The 26,905-nt window shown below is 35.9% G+C and overlaps 1 protein-coding gene across 1 annotated transcript in view; it reads left to right on the top strand.

Moving 5' to 3' along the window:
* Positions 1 to 26,905, top strand: part of TTC7B (tetratricopeptide repeat domain 7B) — a 118,483-nt gene that overhangs the window by 21,340 nt on the left and 70,238 nt on the right. Inside the window, exons 4-8 of the mRNA XM_054635132.2 lie at positions 7,027 to 7,157; positions 8,134 to 8,255; positions 18,654 to 18,732; positions 20,779 to 20,951; positions 24,203 to 24,266. Coding sequence (XP_054491107.2) covers positions 7,027 to 7,157; positions 8,134 to 8,255; positions 18,654 to 18,732; positions 20,779 to 20,951; positions 24,203 to 24,266 — 569 coding nt within the window. The remainder of the gene's footprint in view (positions 1 to 7,026; positions 7,158 to 8,133; positions 8,256 to 18,653; positions 18,733 to 20,778; positions 20,952 to 24,202; positions 24,267 to 26,905) is intronic.

Below are 26,905 nucleotides of genomic sequence, written 5' to 3'. Positions count from 1 at the left end.
CTATGTTTCTAAGCAGTTTTGGTTGCTTATGGAAGCAGAGATGAAACGCATGCACAGTGGGATATTGAGGTGTTATTTTGGGGAGGAGCAACTTGTCAGGAACTCTGCAGTAGCAAGTTTTTATTTAAATAGGAAATAAGCTTATTGAAATTTTAGATAACGTAATTCTGATACTGCTGCCTAAGTCAGAAGCCATAATTGAAGAAATGAATTTATAACACTTGGCATTACAAATTAGTGATCCTTTCTAAAAATGCTTGTAGAGGAACATAGAATTTTGCAGGTATGACATTTCTTAAAGTCTGCAAATTAGTAAACTTGATTTTAGTAAAGTGTTTATAATTAACACAGTGCATAGATTCACACACAACTTCAGGTATCTGTCAAGATGACTGTTGCATTACAGTAATGAATTCCTGTTAAGTGTGTGAGGGATATTGTTTTATAAGTTAGATTGTGACATTACAGAATTTTAGCCTTATTGCTGCAGGTCATGTTACATTTTTATTGCCTACATCTTTGTTTGAATAACTGTGTTTACATTTAAATGATGTATGTTGAGAAAGGTGAGGCTGTCTTTACTGCTGCTCACCCATATTCAAATTTAATGTTGCATTTACCAAGTTAAATGATTGGCTATTAATTAGTTCTGTTTACAGAAACATGGAAATACTCATTAGGTTCAGTGGCAGTGTCAGGTGCATGTGGATTGCTACTTTGCAGCTAGGAAAAGATGCTGCACTTAACTTTAATCATATGCAATTGTAATGGGATCTTGTGCACTGCTAGCCTGTGTCAGCAGACACCAAGCAACTCTCATGGAAGAATGCTAAATGAAAGCTGGTTTAGTAATTATGCTGGGGATCTCTAGACTCATTAGGCAATGGGTCAAGAACTCAGGTTCCCCCCCTCTGCCTGTCTTGCTGTGCAAGTGTTGCAGACTGTCAGTGAGCATTTTGCAGACCATGGCTAGAAGGCCTGTGTCGTAGGGAGTTCAGATTTTCTCCATTAAAACTTTTCTTTCCCCAGACTACATTTATGACATCTGCCCTGCTGGAGCAGGGACTGGAAGGAACCCAGGCATTTGTCCTGCTTTCCTAAGTACTGCTTTTAGCTCTCTTATTTGAAAGCTAAACTCTAAAAGAGAATACTGTATTTCTTATTAAAATAGAATTCTTTAGGACCTGGGCAGTTTGGTGGTGTCTTATTCTTAGTTTCTCTCAAATCTTTAGAATTTCTTCACAAACCTTCTTTGGCAGAGTGAAGAGAGTTTAAAAATGGTGGGCTCCAATTAAAAAGTAGTGATTCTGGCCTCTTTTTCTCATGCCACAGGAATAACAGTTACTAAATAGAGCTTGTCTTTTTCCTTAGAGGTGCTTGTGGGAGCAATCCTAACACTTTACAGCAGAACAGTGTAAATTTCATAGTTAAATAATTTCCTGTCCCCTGAGCAAAGAACTTCCTTGATGCCCATTCCATATACTGGTGTGCAGCATTTCTGCTTTTGGGGAGCGTTCAGCAGAGATCCACTCACTCCAGGATGTGCAGCAACAACCAGTCCTTTTTCCAGCTTTTAGCTCTAGTTTGAACTTTTTCAGCTCTGCCACAAGATGCTGGCCTATTAAAGGGCTATGCTGTAGCAAGAATTGGCTGGCATATGGTTATTAAGAAACAAATGTGTGTGCGGAAAAATACTGATCTCTTCTATGTAAAAGATATTGCAAAAGTCTGTTTCTTAAGAAAATACAAAAATTGGAATGCATTATATTTAGAGGAAAAGTGTGACCAATTGTTTCACAACAGTTTTCTCAGATGATGTTAAAAGAAATCCCAAAATATTGTTATGCTTTTTTTACTTGGACTAATAAGTAGGTATTCAATTCAGAAAAAAAGTTATTTCTCATTTTTCATCCCTTTTTAACTCTAAGAAACTTCAAGACACTTAGAAGCACTAGCGTAACTATGGCATTAGAAAAGCTGTAGTAATGAAATGACATTGCAGTTTGAGCATGCATGATAAAATGCTCTGTTCTACCTGAAAGATTGTGCTTATGTTACTCTGGGTTTAGTCTAGAATGGAATTCAATTCTCTGTAAGTAGTCTGTGTTTAAAAGAGTGGGTAGCCAGAGGAGCTTCCCTTAAAATCTAGAGTGCTAAGAGCAGGGGATATTGGCCTTTTTCCAGTGGCTTTTTTGGAAAGCAGGTGTACTAAACTAGCCATAAAATAGGAGACTTTGCATTCTGACAGTTGTTGGAGATGTTTTCCCTTGAGTCTTGGCATAATGGGATGGGCAGTACAAGGTACTTAAAAAACCAGAGAACTTATTTTTGTTTCCTTAAATTGTCTAAACCAACAGGCAATAGGCAATCCCTACAGTGTATCTGGAGTAACTGTAAAAGTAAAAGGTACTTTAATTTAAATATATTTGCTTAAATTTTATTCTGTTTCTCTTTTCCTTTATAATAATTACTTCGCAAATATCAGTAGGGAATTGAAGACAAAAACAGCCCCATGCTTTGCTTTCTAAAAAAATCTCTGAAAAAAATTCTCTGCAAGCAAGAAAAATCTTTGATTGAGGACTTAATTAGTCCTTTCCCTCAGTGAGATTAGCAGTGTATGTTCTAAGTTCAGAAATAAATAAATGTGGGAGTTTCTTGATAGCAATAACAATATGCTAAACATGAGGTTTCTTTAGAAGGAGGTGAAAAGGGGCTTTTTGTGTACAGCATTTGGAACACTTACCATATAATGTATCAACACTTTGCATATCATATATAGGGAAGACAAAGTTCTGTACACTAAAATACACTTGGGTTTTACATGTCTATGTAAGGAAAACAGGAAGCAAACCCAGAAATCTTTATGTATTGAGGCAGCTCTGTCTCTTGAAAAAGCGTGCTTATTGACTGAAGTGTAGAACAGTAGTTCACTGTTTGTCCTCTGTCCTTAGCTTTCTCTACTGGAAACAGGAGATAAACAATGGGGTCCATTATTATTTGTGGTCTCTAAAATGTTATACAGACAAGGTACTGGCTGGGATAATGGAGAATCCTCACATACACAATGCTCTAGTGGTTCTGTTGGTTTTTTTTGGAATGGTATCAGTAGTGATCTGTGTGGTAAGAGCACTTGGTAAAGGTCTGAACTGTGCTGTGGATTTCCTTTTGACCTTTGAGCAACTATGGTGAAATGGGAGTGTGGCTTAATTGGTTTTCCTACAGAACTGAAGTCTGGGTTTCTTTTGACATAAAAATGGGTGTGAGGACTTCTTAAAAATAGTTTGTTACTTGTTCTTGCTGAGGCATCCTCTTTTTTGGGTAGTGGTCAGCTTCTGCAAATGCAGAGGTAGGACCAGCCTGGTCTTCTATTTGTAAAAAATGTTTACTTGGCTTAATCTTGGCCACTGATTTGAGACTACAGATACAAGAATGCCACTTATTTCAAGTGATAAAACTGTCTAGTGCTTGCTTTCTGAATATTTTACAAAATACGGATAACTTTTTGAAAATGTAAGGAACGCCTTTGCAAGTTACCTTATAATTGAAATATCAGGAATATTATTTTGTTGTCCAAATACAACAAAATAATATTCCTGATATTTATTTATTCCTGTTTGTTGCTCCTCTGCTCTTATGACAAGCAATTTTAGAGTTACCTTGCAAAACATGTAAACTTAATTAGTATGGACTCGTATTTGTTTCACTGCTTCTCACTTTCTTTTCCCTCAGGAGTCGTCTTGCTTGATATCAAGACTAGATATGTATGAGATAAGTGTCTCCCAAATTAAAACTGACCCAGTTTGTTGGAAGCTTTTATCTGAAAATGATTTTAACTGGAAGGGCTTAAATTTAAAAGCCTTGAATATCAAAGTCAACTTGTGATACCAGGTGTCATGATACTCTTGAATGCAGAATCAAACAAAATAAAAGTTAAATAAAGCAATAGCTATGGCCTTTTCAGCAAATGCAGTAACATTTTATAGCAATAACCTGTACTTTTTTTTCCAAATATCTTTAAGTAGTGTACAAACAGTTAAAGAAATGCCTATCCTTTGGGGGAGAATGGCAGATTCCTGCCTGGCAGGTGTGGGAAGAATCACAAAAGGGACAATTGACTTGTCTGATTCTATGACAAGTCTTCAGCAGATAAATAAGGGTTATATGTGTATTTTGAACTTCATGTTTTTCTCTTTTGTATATGTTACCATGTGCTTGTTCTTGTTTTTGAGGGCCTAATATAATGATCCATATTTTAATTAACATCTTTTCATCTCTCAGTATTCTTATGAGGAAGTGGGCAGTATACCATGCAATTGTTGTTGCTCTGTATATCAATTTAAAATTAAATAGTACTTTTATATACTTTAATACATTATTATTAAATTTCATCTGTATTTAAGAAAAAAAAAAGAGTAGTCTGGAGTGACTTGTTTTAACAAAATCATAATTACGAAAGCATAATTTATTAAAGGTTTTTCCCCTAGTTGATATATTTTCATTTTGAATTCAGCATTAAATTGCAGTTTTTACTTGTGTCATCAAAACAAATGCAGCATGCAAACCATTCTTTTAAGTGGTCATTTCAGAATAGATCTCCAAATAAACTTCCTTCTCCAAAGCATCACATGCTTAAAATACATATAATATAATTTCCTGGGTTTATAATATATATATATATAATTTCCTGGGTTTAATAAACATACCAACAAAAAAAGTGAGTGCTAGTTATATAGAAGCATTTCTCTAAGAAGTACTTCATTTCTTCTAAGAAGTACTTCTGTACTTCATCAAAGAACACTTAAAATTTGCTACGTCCCTGCTGCATTACTTAGAATTTCTGGCTGAACACTGAGGTGTTTTCACATCATAATGAAAAATTCTCAGCTAAAATAAGAAAATGTCTTTGTAGTGAGGTTTTTCAGATTTAAATATTATAGTTATGGCCATAAAGTTTAAAAATAGAAAGAATAAATCTGACTCAGATCTACAAATAGTTGAGTAATTTGCTTGATGTAGGAGATGGTTACTTGGGGGCACTGGCTGTTCATAGTGTGGGAGAGAAGGAATGAGGAGGAGTGATTCACACACAAATTACCTGGTGCTTTCAGTCATTTGATGTGTTTATTGCAGTGCCTTTACTGTATTCTTTAGTCACCTCTGAGTCTGAAAATGTACATGTAGGATTAGCAGGCCTTTTAGTCCTGGTTTCAGGATTCATACTGGATTCGGGATTTTGTGTTAACTGGATGTGTAGCACATAAAGCTCTAAGATATGTGTTGTTTGTACTGGTAATAGGGTGGTCTGAAGGGTAAAGGTGGCCAACAAACTGTGATACACACTTAAAGCATCCTCTCAAGCCTGAAATCTGGCCAGAAATCTGGATTTGTACTACTTGGCATTCTACAGACATATGCCCAATATATAACTATGTGTTTTGTTGATGTTTTCTGTTTTTTCTCCAGCAATGTATTCTCAAAACTTTCAACAATGAATAGAGAATACAGTAATTTAAAGTGTGGATTATATTAATGTGGGAGCAGTTGAAGGCACTTTAGGACTAGCATTTACTGCTGGCAGGCTGGAAGAATGACCTGAAATAAATCTCTTAACATGTGGATAGTGCTGTTGCAGATGCAATTAATTATTCAAATAAATATAAGATGAAATAGTTGACTTGAAGGATATGAGCTGGTGGTCTCTTGCAGATCATAAGTGGAAGATAATTTTTACTAATATGTAAGAGAAGTCACAAAAGTTCAACTGATTTTTAATACTTTTTTTAGAAGTATCCCTTATGAAAAGCAGGAAGTCTTTCATCTTCTCTGCTCAGTGCAGTTGAGGCCTCCAAGTAGAGCCATGTATCCTCTTTTGGCACAGTGAGTCAAGGTGGAGGTAACCAGTTGGAGAGTGTCCAGAGGAGACAAAAATGATTAGCTATCAAAGAAGCATGAGAAGGGAAATTGGTGAGAATTGATATTTCTTCTTGAGAGCCTGTCTCTCTCTCTAGATGAATCAAAGAATATTCTGAGTTGGAAGGGACCCAGGAGGCTCATGGAGTCCACCTTGTACATGAATGGCCCATAGGGGGATCAAAGCCATGACCTTGGTGTTATTGGCACTGTGCTCTAACTTGCAATGTTTTGTGAAGAACAGAATAAACTTTCTATGAGGATGAATCAAATTAATTAATCTAGAGAGGGAGACTTAAGAACTGGGAAAAATACTATTTGTGAGAATAGTTGAGCTCTGTGGTAATTTGCATATGAAGGCCAGGGCATCCCTAGTGTCAGAAGTTTTAAGAACAGGTTGGTCCAGTGTCAGGGGTTGGTTGATTCCTCCATCAGATAAATGGATTTATATTCTCAAGGTCCTTTCCAGCACTTTAATTATCTTGAAAATGGCTGTAATTGAAGTGTCTTGTGTAGGAGTTAGTATTGATTAGTAAGAGTTGTTGGATTTTTTTTAAGACAAGTGAAGATTTTTTTTTTACTTCAAAGCACCATTTAATGTATTTGTTGGGTAGGTCCCGAGCAGAAAAGATTTACATGGCCTTGATGAGTGAGCTACCTCTTCTAAATTTAAATACAAAAATTACACTTCCTAACATATTGTTTATTTTAAATGTATTTGTTTTTATAGATACTTTTGTCTTGCACAGTGACTGAGTTAATATTACCTTGAGTGCCTTTTGTCTCTGTACCTTGGTTTCTATGATCATTCTGGAAAACTGAAGACATAGTAATGTAAAACTGGTATAGAAAGGCACTATATATTTTTATGGTAGATGGTCAAAATGCCTTTTAAATCAAAATCGATTTAAAAATTGCTGCTTCTGGATTTATAATTATTAAGGAGGAGTAATTTTTATTTATATATTTATTAGTGTCTGTTTTAGGGGACCATACCTTCATTTCCTTTGTTTCTTCCCCTGAACTAAAGGAGCTGAACCTGGACTATGTTTTAGCTATTAATATTATATGGCATTAGTTTTTAATACTTTGTTTGAATTTTTTTTGCCTCTCAAGGTCTCTGTCTTGAGAAGTTGCCAATATCTTCCTCAGCGAGTAATCTCCATGTGGACCGAGAACAAGAAATTGTCACATGCTATGAGAAGGCTGGGGATATTGCTCTTCTGTACCTTCAGGAGATAGAAAGGGTAAGTTGGGGTGGTCTTCTAAATTAAACATTTAAAGATTGATATAAATGCCTTTTTGAAAGAAATTTGTGTGACCCTTTATTTCTAGGAGATAGACACTGTTGCTTTTTATTTAGACTTTGAGGTACATTTGGGCAAAGTGCAGTACACTTGGGGCTGTGTTCTTTGGCTTGTGAATGCTGTTAGAGTGAAGTGAGCTGACAATACCCCTCTGATCCTCTTTGAGACCCATTGCTTGCAAGCCTCAGCCTGTCACTTCACAGCTGTCTTTGAAGGAGTTGGAAGACACATTTAGGGTCGTGAAAAACAGGAAAAAGGGGGAAGAAAACTGATGTGATGGGGGGTAAAGTAATTCATACTGTTTTTAAAATACATGCAGGTTTTTATTTTCTGAGGGGTTTTGCTGTTTTATTATTTTCTTGTAGTGGCTGGTAGACTGTGTGCACCACCGAAAGCTGATTACATTTTGACAGCATTTTTAATGCTGATGTAATACAATTATTTTTAAATGTTTACAATTATTTCTAAATTGCTTTTTGGCAATCACTCTGGAGATAGCTTTTAATCTTCTTACTGCTCTCTGCAGCAGTCTTTTCTAACCTAACAGGAGTTTTAAATTTTTGAATATCCTGCTACTGAATAAGGTTCCGTAAAAAAAGCAAATATGCTTTTTCATATTCTTCTCTTTGCATACCATTCTTCACAAAAATTTCTGAAAAAGTAGTATAAAATTTTGCTTAGCAGTATTTCTGCTTGGTAAATTAATTCTCTCTAAGGGTATAGGCAAGAACAAAAGGGTTTATATTTAGGTGGCAATGAAGGTAAAGCTAGAAATGGTCTATTAGCCACCACCTACAAATGGCAAAGATTTCTCCAACGTCAAATATTAGCTTCCATGGAAAAGTACACAAACCTTGATTTCAAGGGGTTTTTTTCTAAATACACTTCCCCCCCACCATTTCTTGTATTCTCTTAGGTAATTAATGCCAACATACAAAACAGAAGCCCTAAGCCAGGGCCCACTGCACACGAGCAAGAGCTTGGTTTTTTCCTGGAAACAGGACTTCAGAGAGCACATGTTCTATATTTCAAGAATGGGTGAGATTTGACTCTTCTTTTATTGTGTTTACTTTTTTGCTTAGGTTTTGTGTTTGTGATTTAACTGGGCATAATTTTTAGCAATTGTGGATTCTATAATTCTCCTGTTAATAAAGTAGTAACATTTCAATTAGAATAGTAGGGCTGCCCACGTTGTATTTATTTACATATTGGAAAATTGTTTAGTCAAAGTATGTTAAGCAGAAAGCATTTTATAGTTTTGTTTACTGAATGTAAGAACTTAAAGTACCTTAAGCTTTAACTATTTGAAATTTGCTATCAAACACCATTAAAGAGTGATTGTCAACATATTGAAACTGCTGATATTTATAATTTTGATTTTGTAATTTTTTTCCAAATCTCTTCAGTTATCACTTATTTTAACATTATGCTGCAGGATAAATGTGCATGAAGATCAACAGTATGTATACAAGTATACAATCTTTATTGTACCTGCTCTGTAGATCCCTTTAGATTCTGCATGGGACTTCCTTTATAATTTATTTTAAATAAGGCTTTGCTTAAAAGCCTAAAAATAAATTCAGTTGCCACACAGAATGAGAAAAAGAATACAACTCTCCATTTTTAAGAACATCAAAACTCGGCACAAATGGGTTTTAAGTACATTTCTGAGATTTGTTGAAAGCACATAGTTTAAAAACTTTTGTCTGGGGCTTCTTATTTCATTAGGAAAATGTCATTTTATTGAAATACTGGAACTCTTGATGGGACTACTGTTTTGTACCAAAAATGCATTTTATTCTTTCAAATACATAAACCAGAGATGAAGGAAATAATGCAGTGTCTGTAAAGAGTTCGAGATTTTAATGTACTGAAGGTAGGGTAAAAAAACTAGCTGATTTTTAAGCTGTTCAGGAATTTCAACATGGAAACAATCACTACACTTCTGAAATCTCTTTCTTAAAGTATTGAAGTAGTGGTGCATTAACATGATCTGAGACTTACACTTTAGATCTGTTTTCATAATTTAATTGCAGGAGGAATGGAATGTTCTGAAAGCTAATTTTTTTTCATTTATCGGAACTAAAAATAAGATCTCTGTTTTCATGTCTGCACAAAAAAATAAATAAAATACAGTTACTGCCAAAATCCCAGTGGCAGTCACGGTTAAGAATAAGCGAAGAATTCCACATTTTGAAGGATTTTGATTGGAGGCCAGGGATGGAAATAGTGCATTTAATCTGACATGTTTTGTGTAAAAGCAGGCAGCAGTAGACATAGCAGATTGCAATTAATGAAGAAAACACAAAGCAACTGCACAAAAAGAGTCATGCAGTGGATTGTTAAGGAATATTCAGACAGGAGTGTTTTTCCTAGACTGTATCAGCTGGTCTGGTGTGAGCTTTGAAAGATTTTATTCCATGTGCATTTTAATTCTTCACAGTGAAGTTGTTGGTGAGCTTGTTAACTCCTACACAAGCATATATTTTTTTTGCAGTCTTTAGTACAGTGGTCACTTGCAGTTTGTAAGCTAATTCCACATTATATATAAAATTTTGAATTTCTTCTTCTAGTTCCGTTGGCCAGTGGTACTGTATGATATGAAGCAAGGTGTTAGGAAAAATAGCTCTGTGACAATCATTATTTCACATATTCCTGCTGTTACATCCTTTAGTTTCCCTCCTTAATTCAAAGTCAATCACAGTTCTTTCAATATTTCCTAATATGGTCATTGTTCCAGGCTGCTTGTTATGTGGCTGCTTTTAGGGCTTGCTTTTTTATTTTTTTCATTTTTTATCTTGGGTTTACCAGAACTGAAGAGACTTCAAATATATACTTTTTCTAATAGGGATAAATTATAACCTGCTTTTTAATAAATCTATTTTAAGGATGTCTTGTTTCATTTTTAAATATATCATCCCTCCTGATGTTAGGTTACAGAGAGTAGATTTGAGATCTTTCCAGGAAGCTTTGCAACATATTTCAAGTTTGAATGTAATCTAAAATCATCTTTGTACATGTGTGTCCATAATTTCAAAAGTAACATAGGGAGTATTGCTGCCTACCTATAAAGTTGGTTGATCTACTTCAAATTTCCTTTTCATTTGTTAACGGTACAGAGATTTTCTTTTAAGTCGATTAATCGAGATTTTGTAGAGAATTCAGTCCTTATCTTTCAAGTAGGCATTATCTTGTATAAAAAACTAGAAAGTGCTTGAAACTTAACTTAGCCTTTCTGCTAAGTGGTGGTATTTTGAAAAGACATGGAAATGCAATTACCTAAAGAAAAAAAAAAGAAATTGAAGTGGAAATAGTCTGAACCAGAAAAGTGTTAGTTTAGTGCTAATAAGACACAAAACTGAAATTAATGGTTTCTTCTGAAGCGTACAGAATTTTATTAAAGAAACAAACTACATACCCATTTTTCACTTGGGAGATGAAGAACATTTCAGCTTGGAAATGTGTAACAAAGAAGTTGAAGAAGTTGTTCAAAAACTTACAGTAGGGTTTGTGTGTTTTTTAAAAAATGTTCTGAAATGTAACTTTCCACTCTTTCAGGCTGATTACATAACTTGTGTAGTGGTTGCTTTGTAATTTCATATTGAGGGAGTTCAAAGCCTTGATGTTTTTCCAAGAAAAGCTGTGAGCACAGGAACTTTGACATTGGTATTTAACACAGCTATTTTCAAGTACAATGCCCCTGAGAAAGGACAGCTCTTTAGGTACCCAGTGTTTCTTCTATCCTAGTATTTCTGTTGCTGTGAGATTTACAAGTTGATTTTGTCTGGTTTATGGTTTTTATTTTTGAGGTAGTAATGTTCACAAATATACTGGAAATGTATGCTCTTGAAGCAAAGTGGCATTTTGGTTGAAGTCTAAAATCAGGAGGCCACCATGTGAAAATCAGACTTACCTAGATTTCAGAGCTATTTTTTTGGCTTCTCCTTTATTTTACACCCCCTCCATGGATATTGCTCTGGATCCAGACTGCAGTTTGGTCTAGTCCCCATCACGGTTCACATACTCAGTCAAAACCTGAGCATCCCAGAGATGGTCTGTACTCCTCATGGGGCCATTACCTGTGCTGGCACTGTCACAGTGAAGCAAGACATTCCTAATCTCCTCCAGCAAGTTATTTCTTATAGACTGGCTTCTTCTTCATACATAATTAGCCCTGAAAAAAAAAGGAATAAAAAAATAAACAATTTTTTCTCATTTTTCATATAATTGAGAAAATTGATTTATATTGACTTGAAATGTTTGACAAGCACAACAAAACCCCTCCTTAGAGTATGGGACTTAACTATGTAGAATTTCTTTTATCTGTTTTTTTCTTTTCACTATAGCATATAAGAGAAATAGCATAAGAACATTGCTCTCTTTCTGATAAGAGAGGAACAGTGGATTGGAGGCAGTCTATAGGTGCTCCTGTTCCACATGTATATCCATACAGTGCTCACAGATAGGGATTTTATAGGGATGAAGTCCATGAGAGAAAGATTTATGTAAATGCTTGACATAAATGCACATGAAGATCCTGTAAGATCAGCTCTCTGCTGTATTAGAATATAGTGCTAGAGACCCATCACTCTGCATCTTTGAAATCCTTTTGCACATCCTACATCAGTCTCAAAACAAGTTGGTGTTTAAGTAAAGAATAGAAAGTAAGATGAAAACATTGAAATCCTACAAAGTATCACATTTCTTATATGTAAAATATCACTGCTGTGTGTTGGAAAGCAAACAAAATCACTTCTGTTGCAGTTTTCAACACAGCTTTGTTTTCTATATGCCTAGTTTTGTGTTTGTGTGGTTAGGAAGCTAAGGCAGGAATATATTCAAGATAGGAACAAAAATAATTTCTCTGTGATTCCGAGCAAAAATAAGTTTTCAAAGGATACTTTATTGTCTGTCATATCAGATGCTTTCCTCATCCTTGCTTCCAATACTGTTCTCACCTGTTAGTTTTCATTGAAAAACTATTTGAACATGAGAGGAAATTATTATTCCCTCAGATATTCAAGATAAAATCATCCATTAGGAATGCTTTCTCTTTCAAACCTCACTGTATGTTTATTACTCAGAATTGTGTCTTAACTTCAAGAGTTGAAAACAAGATTCCATTGTGAAGTTACAGGTGGGAAACCTGGCAGTGTTCCATGGAAGACTAAGGTGGATATAAACATGAAGGAATTACTTTTATTCAAAATCTTATCAACTTTTGTAATAACTAGTTATAGAAAGAACAGTGAAAGTAATGTTAGTATCTGAGTTATGTTCAAGACTGATACTCTTAATAGTTTGTAGTTGGAATTCTGACTCCAGCTCACTTTTTCCAAGAAGATACTTAGCATCTTTTAGCCCATGTGCCACATGTCTTGCTGACAGTGGCTGTTTTTGCATTTGCAAGCATCAGATTAAAGTTTTTGGTTTTATGTTGAATTGTGATGGGTGGCAAACAAAATGGTCTTGGATCCTCAAATAGGGAGTTAGTATTTCATACACTTCCCCTGCTCCCCTCAAAATGCTCATTTTACTACCCTACTTAATGTTCTTGTATTTCCCCTGTACAGAGAAGTTGCTATTGTCATTTTCCCCAGACCCACACTCCTCCTACCCTCCTAGTGTGCATTTTCCTTGTTTGCCTTTTCCTGGTTTGGGTGCTTGTTTCTGTGGACTTTTGTTGTCAAAGAAATCACAGCTTTCTGTCATTCTGGTGAGAAGAATTGATTCACTGGAAGGTCGATAATGGCTGGTGTGGCTGTCAGAAAAGAGATGGGACCATGCAATTGAGAGTAGGAAAATACAAGAAGGAAGAATGGTGGGAAAAGGGAACAAACACTAAGAGATGAGAATGGGGAGGATGAGATCTTCCTCTTCAGGTCGTGAGCCATTAGATGGACTAACTACCAGTGGAACTGCAGTCTAGGCAGCGTTTTCATTGTGAATGCATGAATGCCAGAATTGCTGCTTCATTGTGCTCTTTCAAATACTTAGGCTTGTGTAGCTCTAATGGCACATCGAAGATGTTTTATTTATAAGCTCAAACATGTGTTAAGAACTTTCAAGCATCAAACAAACATCATCTTTTGGAGCAAATTTGAGATACCTGGGATTTTTCTTTCTGCATGAGGTAACAATGGATAAAATAAGAAGCATGCCATGATAATTCTTTAAAGTAGACTTCTAAATTTTTTTTTTAAGAGTAGTTTAGATTCTGGCAGCAAATTTGGGATTTTCTACATTTTATTCAGAATATAATGCCCAGTGTTAATTAATGTTTTGTGAAAATTATATAATATTGTGGGTGTACTGGAAGTGTAAGTATGAAAGGGAGAGTGGGAAAACAGAACTGTCTGAAGTTGCAACTATGCTGCCTCTCATAGATAGGTACCTAAATGCTTACCAGGATGTTTTTCTAATTGTGGATTAAGTTATACTTCGCCACCCTCTTAAACCTGATGGAAAACACACAGACATTAGTCACAATCATCCAAAGCACCATCCTTTGTGCAGAGTATGTAGTCTTGTCCATTTGGTCAGGCCTTTAATAAAGTTATGGAAGCGAGCCACAGAATTGCAGTCCTTTTAAATTTTTTTTTTTAAATTCCATCTCTGTAGGGCTATAGAAAGCAGTAGGGTAAATTGCATTCCTTGGTATTAGGATGTTCTTTTACAGCTTAGGAATTAATCTCTTGATTTGTCACATTTCTTGCTTTTTGCTTAGGTAGTAACTTCTTTTAATATGAAATTGCTTCTGGCCTTAATACTATGTAAATGACTCTTAATTGGCTAAAAGTAATAGCTAGAGTGTATGGATTTTAATAACTGCATTTTTTTGTAAACATGTCAGTTATACCGAAGTTACTGAAATGTCACTGTTCTGGTTGGCATGCATTTTAAGAGTCCCTTACTCCTTACCTTTAAAATAATTTCTTTCTTTCCTTTCATATTTGAGTTTTTGGGAGGAAAAAAACCCCAAACTTTAAAACTTGCAGTGTCCTTATGAGTTTACAAACGTTGCATTTCTTTTTCAGTTTATAAATACAGACAGAGAAGGCACAGGAGAAGGTGGAAGTCAGCTCAATTCCAAAAGCAACTTCTACTTCATTGCTTTGGTCAAGCCCTGTAGATGTCATTGTTATTGGTTTATCTCCCCTTTTAAAAGATGAATATTTAAAAAATGTGATATAGTAAGTCTCAGCAATGAAGTAATAGGGCAGTATAAGTAGCTCAGCCTATTCACCAGCATGGTTCTGGATGTGCTTTTCTCTCTTAAATGGGAAAAGCTTTGACAATTTAGCCACCAAATTGCAGAGTAGGTGAGGTTTGGTTTAGCTCAGTATGCAAAAATTTATTCCAATTAAATTTTTAATCACTGAAAGGCAGTGGTAGACTAAATGTTTGAGGTTTTTGACTGAGAAGCATAAAGGAAATGCCTGACAAAGCCCTTTTCACTAATTGAGAAGATATTACCAAAACATGCTGTAAGGACAGAGTAAATTAATCTTATCAAACTTTCTAAGGTTAATTTTCAAACATTTCTTTTTTAGTCTGTTTTGAGTATACCGTGATTTGATCTCACTAATTTTGTTATAGAGAATAGTGTTAGGTGGTTTTGTCCTAATATCATTCAAACATAGGCTGCTTTTTGTTGAGCAGTTTCTTTCATTCTTTTCTACTTTTTGTATGTGTTTAAAACCACAAAAATAAGAAGTATTGGTGGGGGTGAAGTTTATCTGGACCAGTAATGCCAAAGCACTGTGTTGTCTGATGCTAAACATGCTTTTTAAAACCAAGAAACTTCTTGGTGATGATGGTGACAAATTTGTTTGTGCCTAAAGTTTGCTACTGCTGGCCTTCATGCTTATATACACCTTTTCTGATCCTGCCTTGAAAGCTTATCCTTGATGCCCCTAATTTTCTTCCTGCACTTTACTTATATCATATCTACAGTTATTAATTTCTGTCTCTGTTCAGGAGTGAGCACCTTTGTATAGATGCAGTTAAGATACTTGCATTATTCTGAACAGAAATACTGTCTGAAATTTTTAAGGAGCCTAAAAGCTGATCTTTTATCAGAATAATTAAATTAGGTTCTAACATGAGTATTTGGGGTTTAGAGTGCAAATATGTAGACACAAGGAGGCAAACAGGCCCTAAGGGCATGTCTGTATAGACTTTCAGTAGATTTTGGTTTTCAGCCTAACTGGCAGATTGCTACTTAAAGAGTCAAAGTAGGGGTGTTTTTCTTGAAGATTTAAAGCACCAAACATTCTAATTGTCTTTAAAAATGAGGAAGATACAATTCAAAGGAGTTGATTTGAGCATCTTCTGGCAGGAGGCAGTCATAGAAACACACATGTACATCACTATCAGTGTCCATCTGTGGGCTGTCTTTGTCTTGTCTGAAATCACTGAAAACGTGTCAGTTCCAAGTCAGTGTTAATGTACCTTAAAATTCCTTGTCCCTGAAAGGAAGGGATCTCAAAGTCGTTTACAGACACTGTGGGACATTGCTGTCTAAGTTAATGTGCCCTTTTGCTCTGGCGTTCCATCAGCACAGGGAGAGCTGCTGACATGAAAGCACATCCTAGTGAAAAGCAGTAAAAGCTGTGTGTGTCCCAGGCTAGGAAGGAAACCATGTAGCAGAGCAGCCACCACTCTTCTCAATGTTACAAACCGTTAACAAATACAGGAAATGTACTTTGCTAAAAGCAGTGTGATGTGGAGATCTACCATATTATCAATGGTATATTTTGCTTCATTTCTTGTCTCTAAAAGCATTTAACTCAATTTTAGGGTGATTTAGATTGTAGTTTTGAGGGGTTTTTTTTAGTAAATTTAATGTAGAAGATACTTGACAAATCTGTTTTGTGTTTGTCTTGATGTGTGCAGTGGATCACTGTTAAATGCTTTATGAAGCAAAAGCTAATTCTGTATTTTAACTGCTTTTTTTCTTGTACAATCTTACTGCTTTTTCCATAATACAGTAGAACTTCAGTCACAAGTTTCATTCCCTTGTAGATGCTTAAAAAAGTGTAATGGGTAACTAAAAGTAACCTGTCATGAAGTGTTTGAAGGCTTGTGAAAATTGCATGCATTTTCATAAAGTGTTTTGTTATTGTTCTTGTAACCCATCAAAAGACATAAACTTCATATGGAAAAAATGCCAATTCCTAAAATTTAATGAAGTTATTGTGATTTGAAGTTCTACTACATAGTAAGTGTTTCATCTGCACTGGGAAAATAAAATTTCAAGCTGACAAGTTCTTGCTCATAACCTTTTTTCAACAGTTTTGCAAGGAACATTTGCAGGGAGTTTTGTGGTGAATCTGCTTTGTTTGGTTGGGGTTTTTTAAAATTTTTTAATCTCGTTATAGGGACACATTTGTGACTTTGCAATGCAGTCTTTGAGAGAGAACTCCATTAATGAGAAATACCTACTTAGACCAGAGGACTTAAAGCTGGGATTCCAGTGGACTGGTTTTGTCTCTATAAAATATTTGGAATGTGGCATTACTGAATGGTATTTTGGCTTTACAAAAGTGCTGAATGTATCCAGCTTCAAATGAGTTTGGAGGTTTTCTTGAAATCTGGCCTAATGACTTTCTGTCCTTCCTTAGCGTATGGAGTTGGTGTAATAGTCATCAGCTATTGAGGCTGCCTGTTTGAAATGTATAAATTAATATAATTTTTCACACAGTTTTTTCCATGCAGATGTTTGCACAAGATGAATTTTATTTAGTATGTAGTAGCTGGTCACTCTGTGGTCAAGCTCTGCTGTAGCACGTGGGCTTTTTACAAGCCATTTTTATGTCTTGTGTGACTGGTGATTATTTCTCTATAGGCAACTCGTAACATTCTTTAGCATAACTTTGAACCATTCATATGGGTTTGGTTACTTGGTCATGCTACTTCTTTTAAAAGAAGAAGTATATAAAATGAGCTTTTATATAAAAGTATTTTAGAAGATGAACTTGTGCTGATGAAGGATGATGCCCATGCTAGTGAAAGATGTGTGGAAACTAAAGTTTCTGAAATATCCTGATGATCTTTATTATGTAAAACAGAACAGAGATGAGGGCTGTCATGTAATCTGAAGAAGAAAATAAATGAGTAGGTCTCTAGGTAAAGTGATAGGAGTCCTACAGTCCTATAGCAAGATCTCTTGCATCAAACACTAGTTTCAGATATTCTGCAACTGAGTTGAAAGAAAGTACCTGTATAAAAATGCTGGCTTTTTTTTGAATTTGTACAGAGCTGCACAAAAGTCAGTATTTTAAACATATTTTTAAATACAGACAAGCAACAAGGAAGGCAGTTTTAACATCTGATTTATAGTGCAGTGTAATAGTGCTTTTACTTATAGAAAGCTTACACAATATGTAATATTTCTTGTCTCTTTTGGCTCTGTCTTAGGTAAATGCTATGCAGGTTGCACATAACATCACATCTTAAGACAATATGTGGTGTAACAGCAATGATTTAACACAAAATACACTTTTGTTCAAATAATTTTCTATTGTAACTAAACCTGAAATAGTGAAATGGTTGCCCTATCTGTTGTGTTCACTTTGCAAAATTCTGTTGTTCAGGACAGCCTAAAGCTAACCCAATCCTTCATTAGTTCAAAGACAAATTGTATTAATATAAAGTAGAATATTCTCAACTGCTTTTATGTACAATAAAACCTCCAAACAACTGATAAAGTGATGAGATAAAGGTAAAGCTATACGACCATTCAGTATAATCTAATGTTTGAGAAGAAAGTTCAGACCTGCTAAAAGTGCTAGTATCAATGATGCCTCTGAGGGTCTTGAATCTCTGTCAAAGCTGTTCAGGCAGCAGATGTGGAAGAAGTGTAGATGGAGAAACTTCGGTTGTAGAAGCTGCATGAAAAGCAAGTCAGAGTCAAGAACAGAAGACTGATCCCCCAGTCCTCTTCTGGCCACACAGTGGGCCTTACAGTGTTTGTGCTCTTGTCCTTTTGAAAAGGAGTTCAAAATTTTATGTTTTGTATTGCTTTCTTTTAAGATGTCAAGGGGCAGCTAAAATGTTTGGTTTTTTTTCAAAGTTTGTACTTGAAGCCTAATGTAATTGAAAACTAAAACAACTGTAGCAATGAGAACGACTTTGTCTTTTTTCTTTTTGAGGTGGTTGCTTCTTACTTTTTTTCTTGCTTTCCCTTGATCTATCTACTGATCATGAAAATGTTTATTTTTTCAATAAACTGTCAGGGAATGTTGTTATAGTAATCAGAGGTGAGGTTCCCAGATGAATATCTCTATATATCCATCTCACAGAAAGGCAATGAGGCTACGAAAGGAAAAAAAAAAAAAAGGTAGCATGGATTTTAACTACTTTATTGAGTAATATTTTAAGGTGTTACTTCATCCAAGTTGGAATACTGTCAAATTCTATGTCTATATACAGGAACTTGACAAGAGGAGTTGGTAGATTTAGAGAGTTACTAAGAGCTGTCGAAACAAGAACTACACAAAACCTGCGAATGGTGAGTTATATTAAACCCCTTTCCTATTCTACCATCTGAGTTTCAGTAGGCAGAGAAAGCACAAATACAGTGGATGAGTTAGAGACAAATAGCTGGATATGTAGCATATTGATAAGGACCTGTTAGCCAACACTTTATAAGGTTACATTTCCTGGCTTAAGAATGATTAATAAATGATTAAAGTAAAGAATGTTTTGTACCCAGTCTCCTCCCTATTCCTTTTTCTTGTTTGTGGTTATAATTAGAACCTGACTGGTCTCTGATTGACCATACTTTCAGCCTTAGTTATAATTGCCCTATTTATGAGTCAATGTAGTTTTATGTTCTGTAAGGTAGTGGGGGTGAGAACAGAAAGCATCTTTTTTGTGTGGTTTCTATAAAGTTGAAGGCTATCAAGTTATAAAGCCTCTTCAGGGAAAACCATAAAAGCAAAATCATGAAGATTTGTTACTTATATTGTCAGAACCTTGAATCTTTTATATAATAAAAAGTAAAGGCTCATATTTTTTACTGTCATGTAATTATTTTCAAAATATCCTAGATTAGTTTCCTAATACTGGGCCTTTAAAATTTCCAAACTGGTAGTAAGGAAGGTAAGTAATTTCTTAATTAATTCAATAACTGATTCCTAGTAAATATATTAAAATTATTTAATAATAGACTTTCAATGGAGAGGGATAGTATTGCAAATTTTAATAGATAAGATGAAGGACTTCTTATGGTATGGGAGTTAAGGTGGAAGATGCAGATCTTAGGGTGCTGTCTGTGACTTAAACATTACACATCTGTTTTTGGGAAATGTTACTGGAAATTCTCCCTATTCTGATGCAAATTTAGATCTTGCCTTCTTTCTACTGCTCTGATAGACAAACCTTTGAATTTTCATCATCGTGATATGTAGTCATGGGGGGTCTGTGCATGTGTGTGAAACATTAATGAGGAGATTAACCTGCAAGTTATGGACTATTGGATGACTTAAAAGCTTTAAATTAGTATTATTTAATTTAATAATATTTATGTAAGTATTTCTCCAGTTAAATATGTGATGACAATAATAGTTGGTCAAAGTAGAACTTGTCATGCTGATTTTCAACCTTGTTTCAGTCTTGCTGAGCTTTAACAGCAGCTAATACCAGCACCTTCACGTATGAGTTGTCAGAAGCCCCATTCACCCACAGACCATAACTGTCTGTGGTGGGTTGACCTTGTCTGGCTGCCACATGCTCACCTAGCTGCCCTCAAACTCCCCTTCCTTAACACATGGGGAGGAAATATCCTACAAAAGGTCTGAGATAGGTCCAAGATAAAGGCAGAGAGTTTGCTTACCAGTTACTGTCACAGGCAAAACAGGCTCTTCTTGGAGGAAATTAATATATTGTCACTTAAAAGAGAGTGAGATGGTGAGAAACAAAGAAAAAAACTGAAACACCTTCCTTGCACCCTGTTTTCTCAGGTTCAACTTCAGTCTTTGACTTCTGACTCTTCTACCTCCTCTCCCTACCCTCCCATTCCCTGAGTGGTGCCTGAGGGTGGAGGGTTGTGATGGGCTCCTCTCTGCTGCTCATTGCTCCTCACACTTTTCCCCTGCTCCAGCATCAGGTCCCTCCATCAGGCTGCAGTTCCTTCAGGGAATATCATCGTGTTTTTCACCATGGTTCTCTTGGCAGGCTGCAGTTTGGAATGCTCCACTGTGTTCTCTCCCATGCAAACAACTGCTCCAGGTCTGAAGAGGCAGTAGAGGTTATTGAGCATCTTAGGTTATTGATTTTCTTAGGAGCAGCAGCTGGGTTGTTTATACTTCAGAAGTATCTGGATTAACTGACAAAATGGAAAAATTGTTTGTTATTGCTGTTATTTTTATTTGTGTTTAGAGAATTGAACTGGGTACTTTTACCTTTTAAACAGCATCATGCCTGGTTTTTTTGGATGTTATAGAGTACAAAAATACATTCCATATAAATAGTCTTCATCAGAAAAAATCTGAGCATTTTTAAAGAGTTTGTATTCAGCATTTCTAGGGAAAATATTTATCTTTTGCTTTTACAGACAATAGCAAGACAACTTGCAGAAATTTTGTTACGAGGTATGTGTGAACAGAGTTACTGGAATCCCCTGGAAGATCCTCCTCACCAATCACCCCTTGATGATCCACTGCGAAAAGGTTCAAATATGAAGAATTATGCACTCAGTAGGAGACCACGGGTATACACTGGAGAGAAGTATGGCTGAGTTTCAACCTCTTTTGTTTCTATAATTGCACTTGTTACCTGTGTACTGGATAATTTAGTTTACATTTTTGAAAATGTAGAAGGAATTTGGCAGTGTGTAGATAGATAAATTCCCTGAGGAGAGCCAGGGAAGAAATATGCTTCTCCCAGGGGAAGTTTGCACTGCATACATTAGACCTTTTGTTCTCAATTGTAGAAATATTTTTTTTCTATCCTGGTGTATGTGATAGACTCAATAGCTCTTATTATGTGTGCGATACAAAAGAAAACTTGAACTGGGTAGCAAATCAGATATTGTACATTTAAAAAGTTATGTGCTGCTTCTAGACATCTATTCTGTGCTTTATCATAGAAAGGAAAGATTCAAAATATGGAGATTCAAGTTGGTCCAGGAAGCATTATGAAAAAAAGAACGTATCTAGAAATTTATCTAGCAGTTTCAAAGCTAGTTTATTTTCCAAGGCTAATCTTTTAGTTTATTATCTTAGATTACTTTTGGCATTTCTTTTATGATTCCACCTTTTAATTCAGTTTTAGTCTTTCATTGAATCAGGTAAGTGATACTTTTTGGTTCATTTTTGTCTGGTATATCTCATAGTGAATTCTAGAGTAGCTATGGTATATTTCTTCCTTCTTGAAAATGTAACTTTTTTTTCCCAAACTCATCACCATTAGGATTACTATTAAATATAGATAGCCATTTCCTCGAATTTGAAATTTTTCTTAGAAGTTAGTATCTTGACTATGGAAGTAGCCCTACTTACTTAAGGGAGGGATGTTTTGTTTTAGTGTTTACAGTATCTTTATATTGTAACATAAATGCCTGCAATATGATGCCATTTGAGTTGTTTAGCTGTATTTATTTCAGAGTTCCATTAATGAATCTTTTACACAGCAGCAAGCCCACATTAATCATGGTGTCTTTAATATTATTAAGTAGAATAGCCTTTATCTTCAAAGATTTCTAGAAATTCTCCTTCCTGCATCCAGAATAATTACAGCAGTTTTCTCAGGCTCAGTCTTTCAAACTTATGTTCTCCATTCTCAACTCATCCTTCACAGCAACATGATTCCTGCAAAAGTGGGATTTTGTTCAGTTTAGTTCTCTTGTTCTTGGCATGTGCAGATGAGGAGTTCCACAATTTCAACAGAGCATATAATTAAGTCCTTTCATCAGGTCAGACTGGTTAATACCATACCACATAAAATATGTCCAGCCAAGCATCTCATCTCCAGCAGTGGCTGAAAGCAAGTGTCAAAGACAGTGATGTCTAGGAAATTTCTTCCTAGGTATTCTTTTGACCACCAACTCTGAATCTGCAATGCACTGTTTTTTTAAGTATGTTGCTTGACATTAAATAACTGCATTGTGTTCTTATGAGGAATATGGGTGTGATTTGGTTAATAGTATTTATGGTTTTTTAGATCTGTGTGTTATTGCTTCTTCAGTTTACTTGAACCAGTTCTTCAAATGAACATAACTTCCATGGTTTGCCTTTGGTTGATAGCTGTTTCATATTTTCAGTTGCTTCTTTTGCCCTGTTACACTGAAATTATTTTACTGATGTGCCTGCATCTATCAGGACAAGCAGAAATGAGTTCAGTCAACTTAACTGAGCTTTTTTGCTTAGGTCAAAGAAATGTCTCACTAATTTCTGCACGGGGAGGATTTTGTTTGAGACAAACATCAACATATCTACAAAAATATGTTTGAAATTGCTAAAGGAAATAATGTTTGCTTTTGTTTTGATAAGTGGCTTTTTAGTAGCTCTTTTTGGGGCAGCATCCCTTCTTTCTCTGAGAGAATAATTTCTCCAGCAACTCTTTCCAGTCATAATTCTGCTTTCTGGGTGCCATTGTCAGTTGGTCAGGTTAAATCTTCTTCCAGGTTGTTAAATTCTGCATAGAGGAGTGGATTGTTAAATAAGGAGCACTCTGATGCTTCCTCATCACTCCTCATTCCTTATCGTGGGTGGTTCTTATTCATGACTAACTGTGTTTTGAAATTTCTTTTGTTATGTAATAACAAATTATATGCTAAATTCTAAGATTTGGAATACTCTTAAAAATCTGGTGAGCAGTTGCATTGATTAAAAAATAAAAATACAACAACAGAACAGCTGCCCTGGGGTCATAGCTGTTGTATGTTACCACAATACGTTCACAATGTTGCTTTCAAACTGCCTGGAATTAAGATGTCTTTTAGTTTCTGTTTTCTTTCAGGCATTGAATTACTGCTTATATTTCTAGTGCTTTAAAAAAACTTGAAAAGATGTTTTAATGTCAGACAAGTTTTGTTTCCTGTCTGTAATGTATTGTAGTTTAAACATCCTTGGGACCATAGGAATTGATTACTAACAGCAACAAATAATTTTCTCCATTTAAATAGGCAATTGTGGAACTAATAGACTGAATTAATAGGAAATACTGCTTGGGCTAATTCAGAAATAGTTTAGAGGAAGAAAGCTGAACAGATAAAACATAGTCACTGATTTGGGGGATTTTTTTAATGTGTATGCAGATGGATTAATGAATTCCTGCCAATACCCAATGCAGATTACTGTTGTCTGTCCACCAGCGTAGAAGAGTTTTCAGGAAGTATCAAGTATTCAGAGAAAGCACTAAAGTCTGGAAACTAGTCCTATGCAAACCTTCAGCATTAAGTTGGAAGGAACTGTACTTCATTACAAGCAAATAATTCTACTACTTAGAGCTAAGAGTGGCTAAGGCAAACAGGTGGAGATTGTCATGGATCTATTTAAAAATATTCATAGCTATTGAAAGCATCAGCAAAAATTTTTTTAAGACTGATAGAAGTATTTCTCCACATACTGCCTAAAATACAAAAGTTCTCTTGTTCTTGTCTGAGAGTTTCCTCTTGCCAGCACTTGAATCAGTGATGTAGATGGAGCTCAGACAGATGAGGTGTAACAGGCTAGTTAAACTATGGGTTTAGTGTTTACAGTTGTCAAATTATGTTCAATTTTGGGATATTTGAATAAGTTCAACTCTGACAGCTGTGGTAGTTTTGTTCTTTTATTGTGTCCAGCCAACTTTTCTGAAATGCAAATATAGAGCATTGCAAGGAAATGCATTTTAACCAATTGATTTTTTTTATGCAAGTTACTTTCCTTTTCTTTTTTGGACATTTTCCAGTTTTTACAGTGCTTTAATATATGTGTGTGAATTACTCATAAAAGTAATGTGTTCTGCTTAAATAATTAAATTTTCATTTTGAACAGCATCTTCTGTCCTCAAGAAAATACAGAAGAAGCCTTACTGTTGCTGCTTATTAGTGAATCTATGGTAGGTAAAATAGAGTGAATGTGCATTTGCTGTATGTGTGTGCTTTCTTTGGTTGGTTTGGTTGGTTTGTTTCGTTTTTAATTAAAATGGACCTTTTTTTTCTCAAGCCTTTGCTTTTTCTTTTATTTTCTGTTAGGAAAGCAGGCAGTTATTTCTGAAACTCAAATTTTTTGTTCCTCTGAGCCAGCTAGATGAGGTCTGCAAGTGTTATGGAGTTTTTCTCCTTTGGGCTGGCTGTACCCAGCCTTGTTCCCGCCATAGGCAGGTGAACAAGCCAGGCATCACTTGGCATTCATTTGGCATCACTTACCAGTATGAAGCATTGTTGCACCAGTTGGTTGCTATTCAGACAGACACAAAATCTAAGTTATTTTTGTTGTAAAAAGCAAATAAAAAACTACTAGAAGAGCATAATAAACATCATCAAAAAAGTACCTTCCTTTGTGCATTAAACTTCAGTCACTCAAATTTGTAAAGGATTTTTAATGATACTGACTTTCAGTCTTGGCTACTGAATTATTTTTTTAAATATCCCCATTTCCTCAGTAAATGATTTCTTTCAATGGTCTACTTGTGCCCTTTATCAGCCTGCCATATTTTCTGCTAGTCATCAATCAACTGCCACATACTGACATTTTCATACCATGTCAGTTTTATGTTCTCAGATAAAATAAAATGCTGGAGCTTTTGCTGGTTTTTTTTTTTAGATAGAGGGGTGAAATCTCTACAGTCTCAGGCATCATGCAGTCTGTCTCACTTCACATCAATGAGATGTAGTCTTTTAAGTTCTGCAGGTGATTCAAATGCTTACATGTTTTGGCATAATTTCTGTTTTGCTACAGTTAAATAGGATCAGAACATTTTAGTGAATGTTGTCCTAGTTTAAGTGCTTAAAAGTGGCAGATATTTACATTGTAGTGCTAACTGCTTTCCTCATTCCTAGTGATCTGCCTTGCAGTATTCATGACAGAATCTAGAATTTCTGTCTAGATTCTGATTTTCAAAGACAGAAAAATCTGCTGAGCAAACATTTCCACTTACCCTATGTTGGTTTTGCTGCAGTATATGCTTAGCACTGAGAGGTGCTGCCTGTGTCTCTGTAATGTGCAGCAGTGAAGATGTAGAGAATTCTGATGTGAGCTGTGGTCTTGGTGTGAAGTGAAAGATCTGACTACTGATTGCTGTGTAGTTCCTTACATATCATCATTAAGAAGCCAAAAGCCAAATTAAAAGTACTGCCTTGTTAAGTGTCATTTCAGGTTACTTACAGCTTTTCCTTTGTGAATTAGTTCTGCCTAATTATATCAAATGCTGTCACTGTAGAGCATATACCTTTAGCAAGCTTTCAAATTTTTTACAGTAATTATTGCAGATTATTTCGGGCAAAAGAGTTTGTTTCGGGGGAGTACAATCTTTGACATGATTGACTTACTTTGGCTCAGTCATTTGTTCAAATTAGTTTTGGAGGGGGAAAAGGGGAAGATTGAGCATAAAAATATACATCATTACAAACTTACCTTTCTGAGAGTTGAGACCTGTTATTTCAGCTTAATGCATGCTAACTTTCTAGCTGTAGTAGTTGTGAAGTGGTATGTGATTTATGATTCTAAAACCAGTATCTGGGAAAGACATAGCACTTACAGAAGACTGAGTAATGGTTGTTGTTTTGATATGCTATTGTGTTATTAAAGTACTATGATACCTTACTTTCATTGTCTGTGAATTAGTAAGAAAACACCCCAATCAAGGCCAGGTTGGACAGGGCTCTGAGCAATCTGGGCTGGTGGAAAGTGTCCCCCATCATGACAGGATGATCTTTAAAAGGTCCCTTCAAACCCAAAGCATCCTGTGGTTCTGTGATCTGACATCCTCAAGTTAACAGTGCATGTATGTGTGGCTGCATGTCAGCTGAGTTGTGGTAATGGAATCACAGAATGATTATGTTTAGAAGGGACTTCTGGAGGTCATTTTGTCCAGCTCCTTGCTCACACAGGGCCACCTGGAGCAGGCTGCATCTGTCTCCAGACATCTTTTGAGTATCTCTGAGGAGAAAGATTCCACAGCCTCCCTGGGCAGCCTGTGCTACTGCTCATTAACCCTCAGAGCAAAAAAAAAAAGGTTCCTGATCTTCAGGGGAGACCTTCAATGTTTCAGTTCATGCCTCTTGCCTCTAGTCCTGTCACAGGACACCACTGGAAAGAGCCTGGCTCCCTTTTCCTTGTATCCTTCCTGCAGATATTTCTAACCCTGATAAGGCCCCCCTCCTGAGCATTGTCTTTTCCAAGCTGAAGAGTCACAGCTCTCTCAGCCTTCCTCATAGAAGAGTTCCTCTGGTGTCTAATACAGCCTGGTGGGCATTTGTTGGACTCTCTGCAGTAGCTCCATGTCTCTTGTACTAGAGAGTCCAGAACTGGACCCAGTACTGCAGGTGTGGCCTCACCAGTGCTGAACAGAGGGGAAGGATCACAGCCCTCAACCTGTTGGCAGCACTCCTCTGATGCTGCCTGGGCTATCAAAGGCCTTTTTTCCAGCTGGCTCCTGCTCACCTTGGGTGTCCACCAGGACCCCCAGGTGTGTTCCTGTCAAGCTGCCTTTGACCTGGGGAGTGCCCAGCCTGTATGGTGCCTGGGTTTGTTCCC

This window comes from Agelaius phoeniceus, chromosome 6 (genome assembly GCF_051311805.1).
Source record: "Agelaius phoeniceus isolate bAgePho1 chromosome 6, bAgePho1.hap1, whole genome shotgun sequence".
In the NCBI taxonomy this organism is placed as follows: domain Eukaryota; kingdom Metazoa; phylum Chordata; class Aves; order Passeriformes; family Icteridae; genus Agelaius; species Agelaius phoeniceus.
The sequence above is the reverse complement of the archived record's forward strand: the minus strand, read 5'-3'. Positions and strand labels throughout refer to the sequence as shown.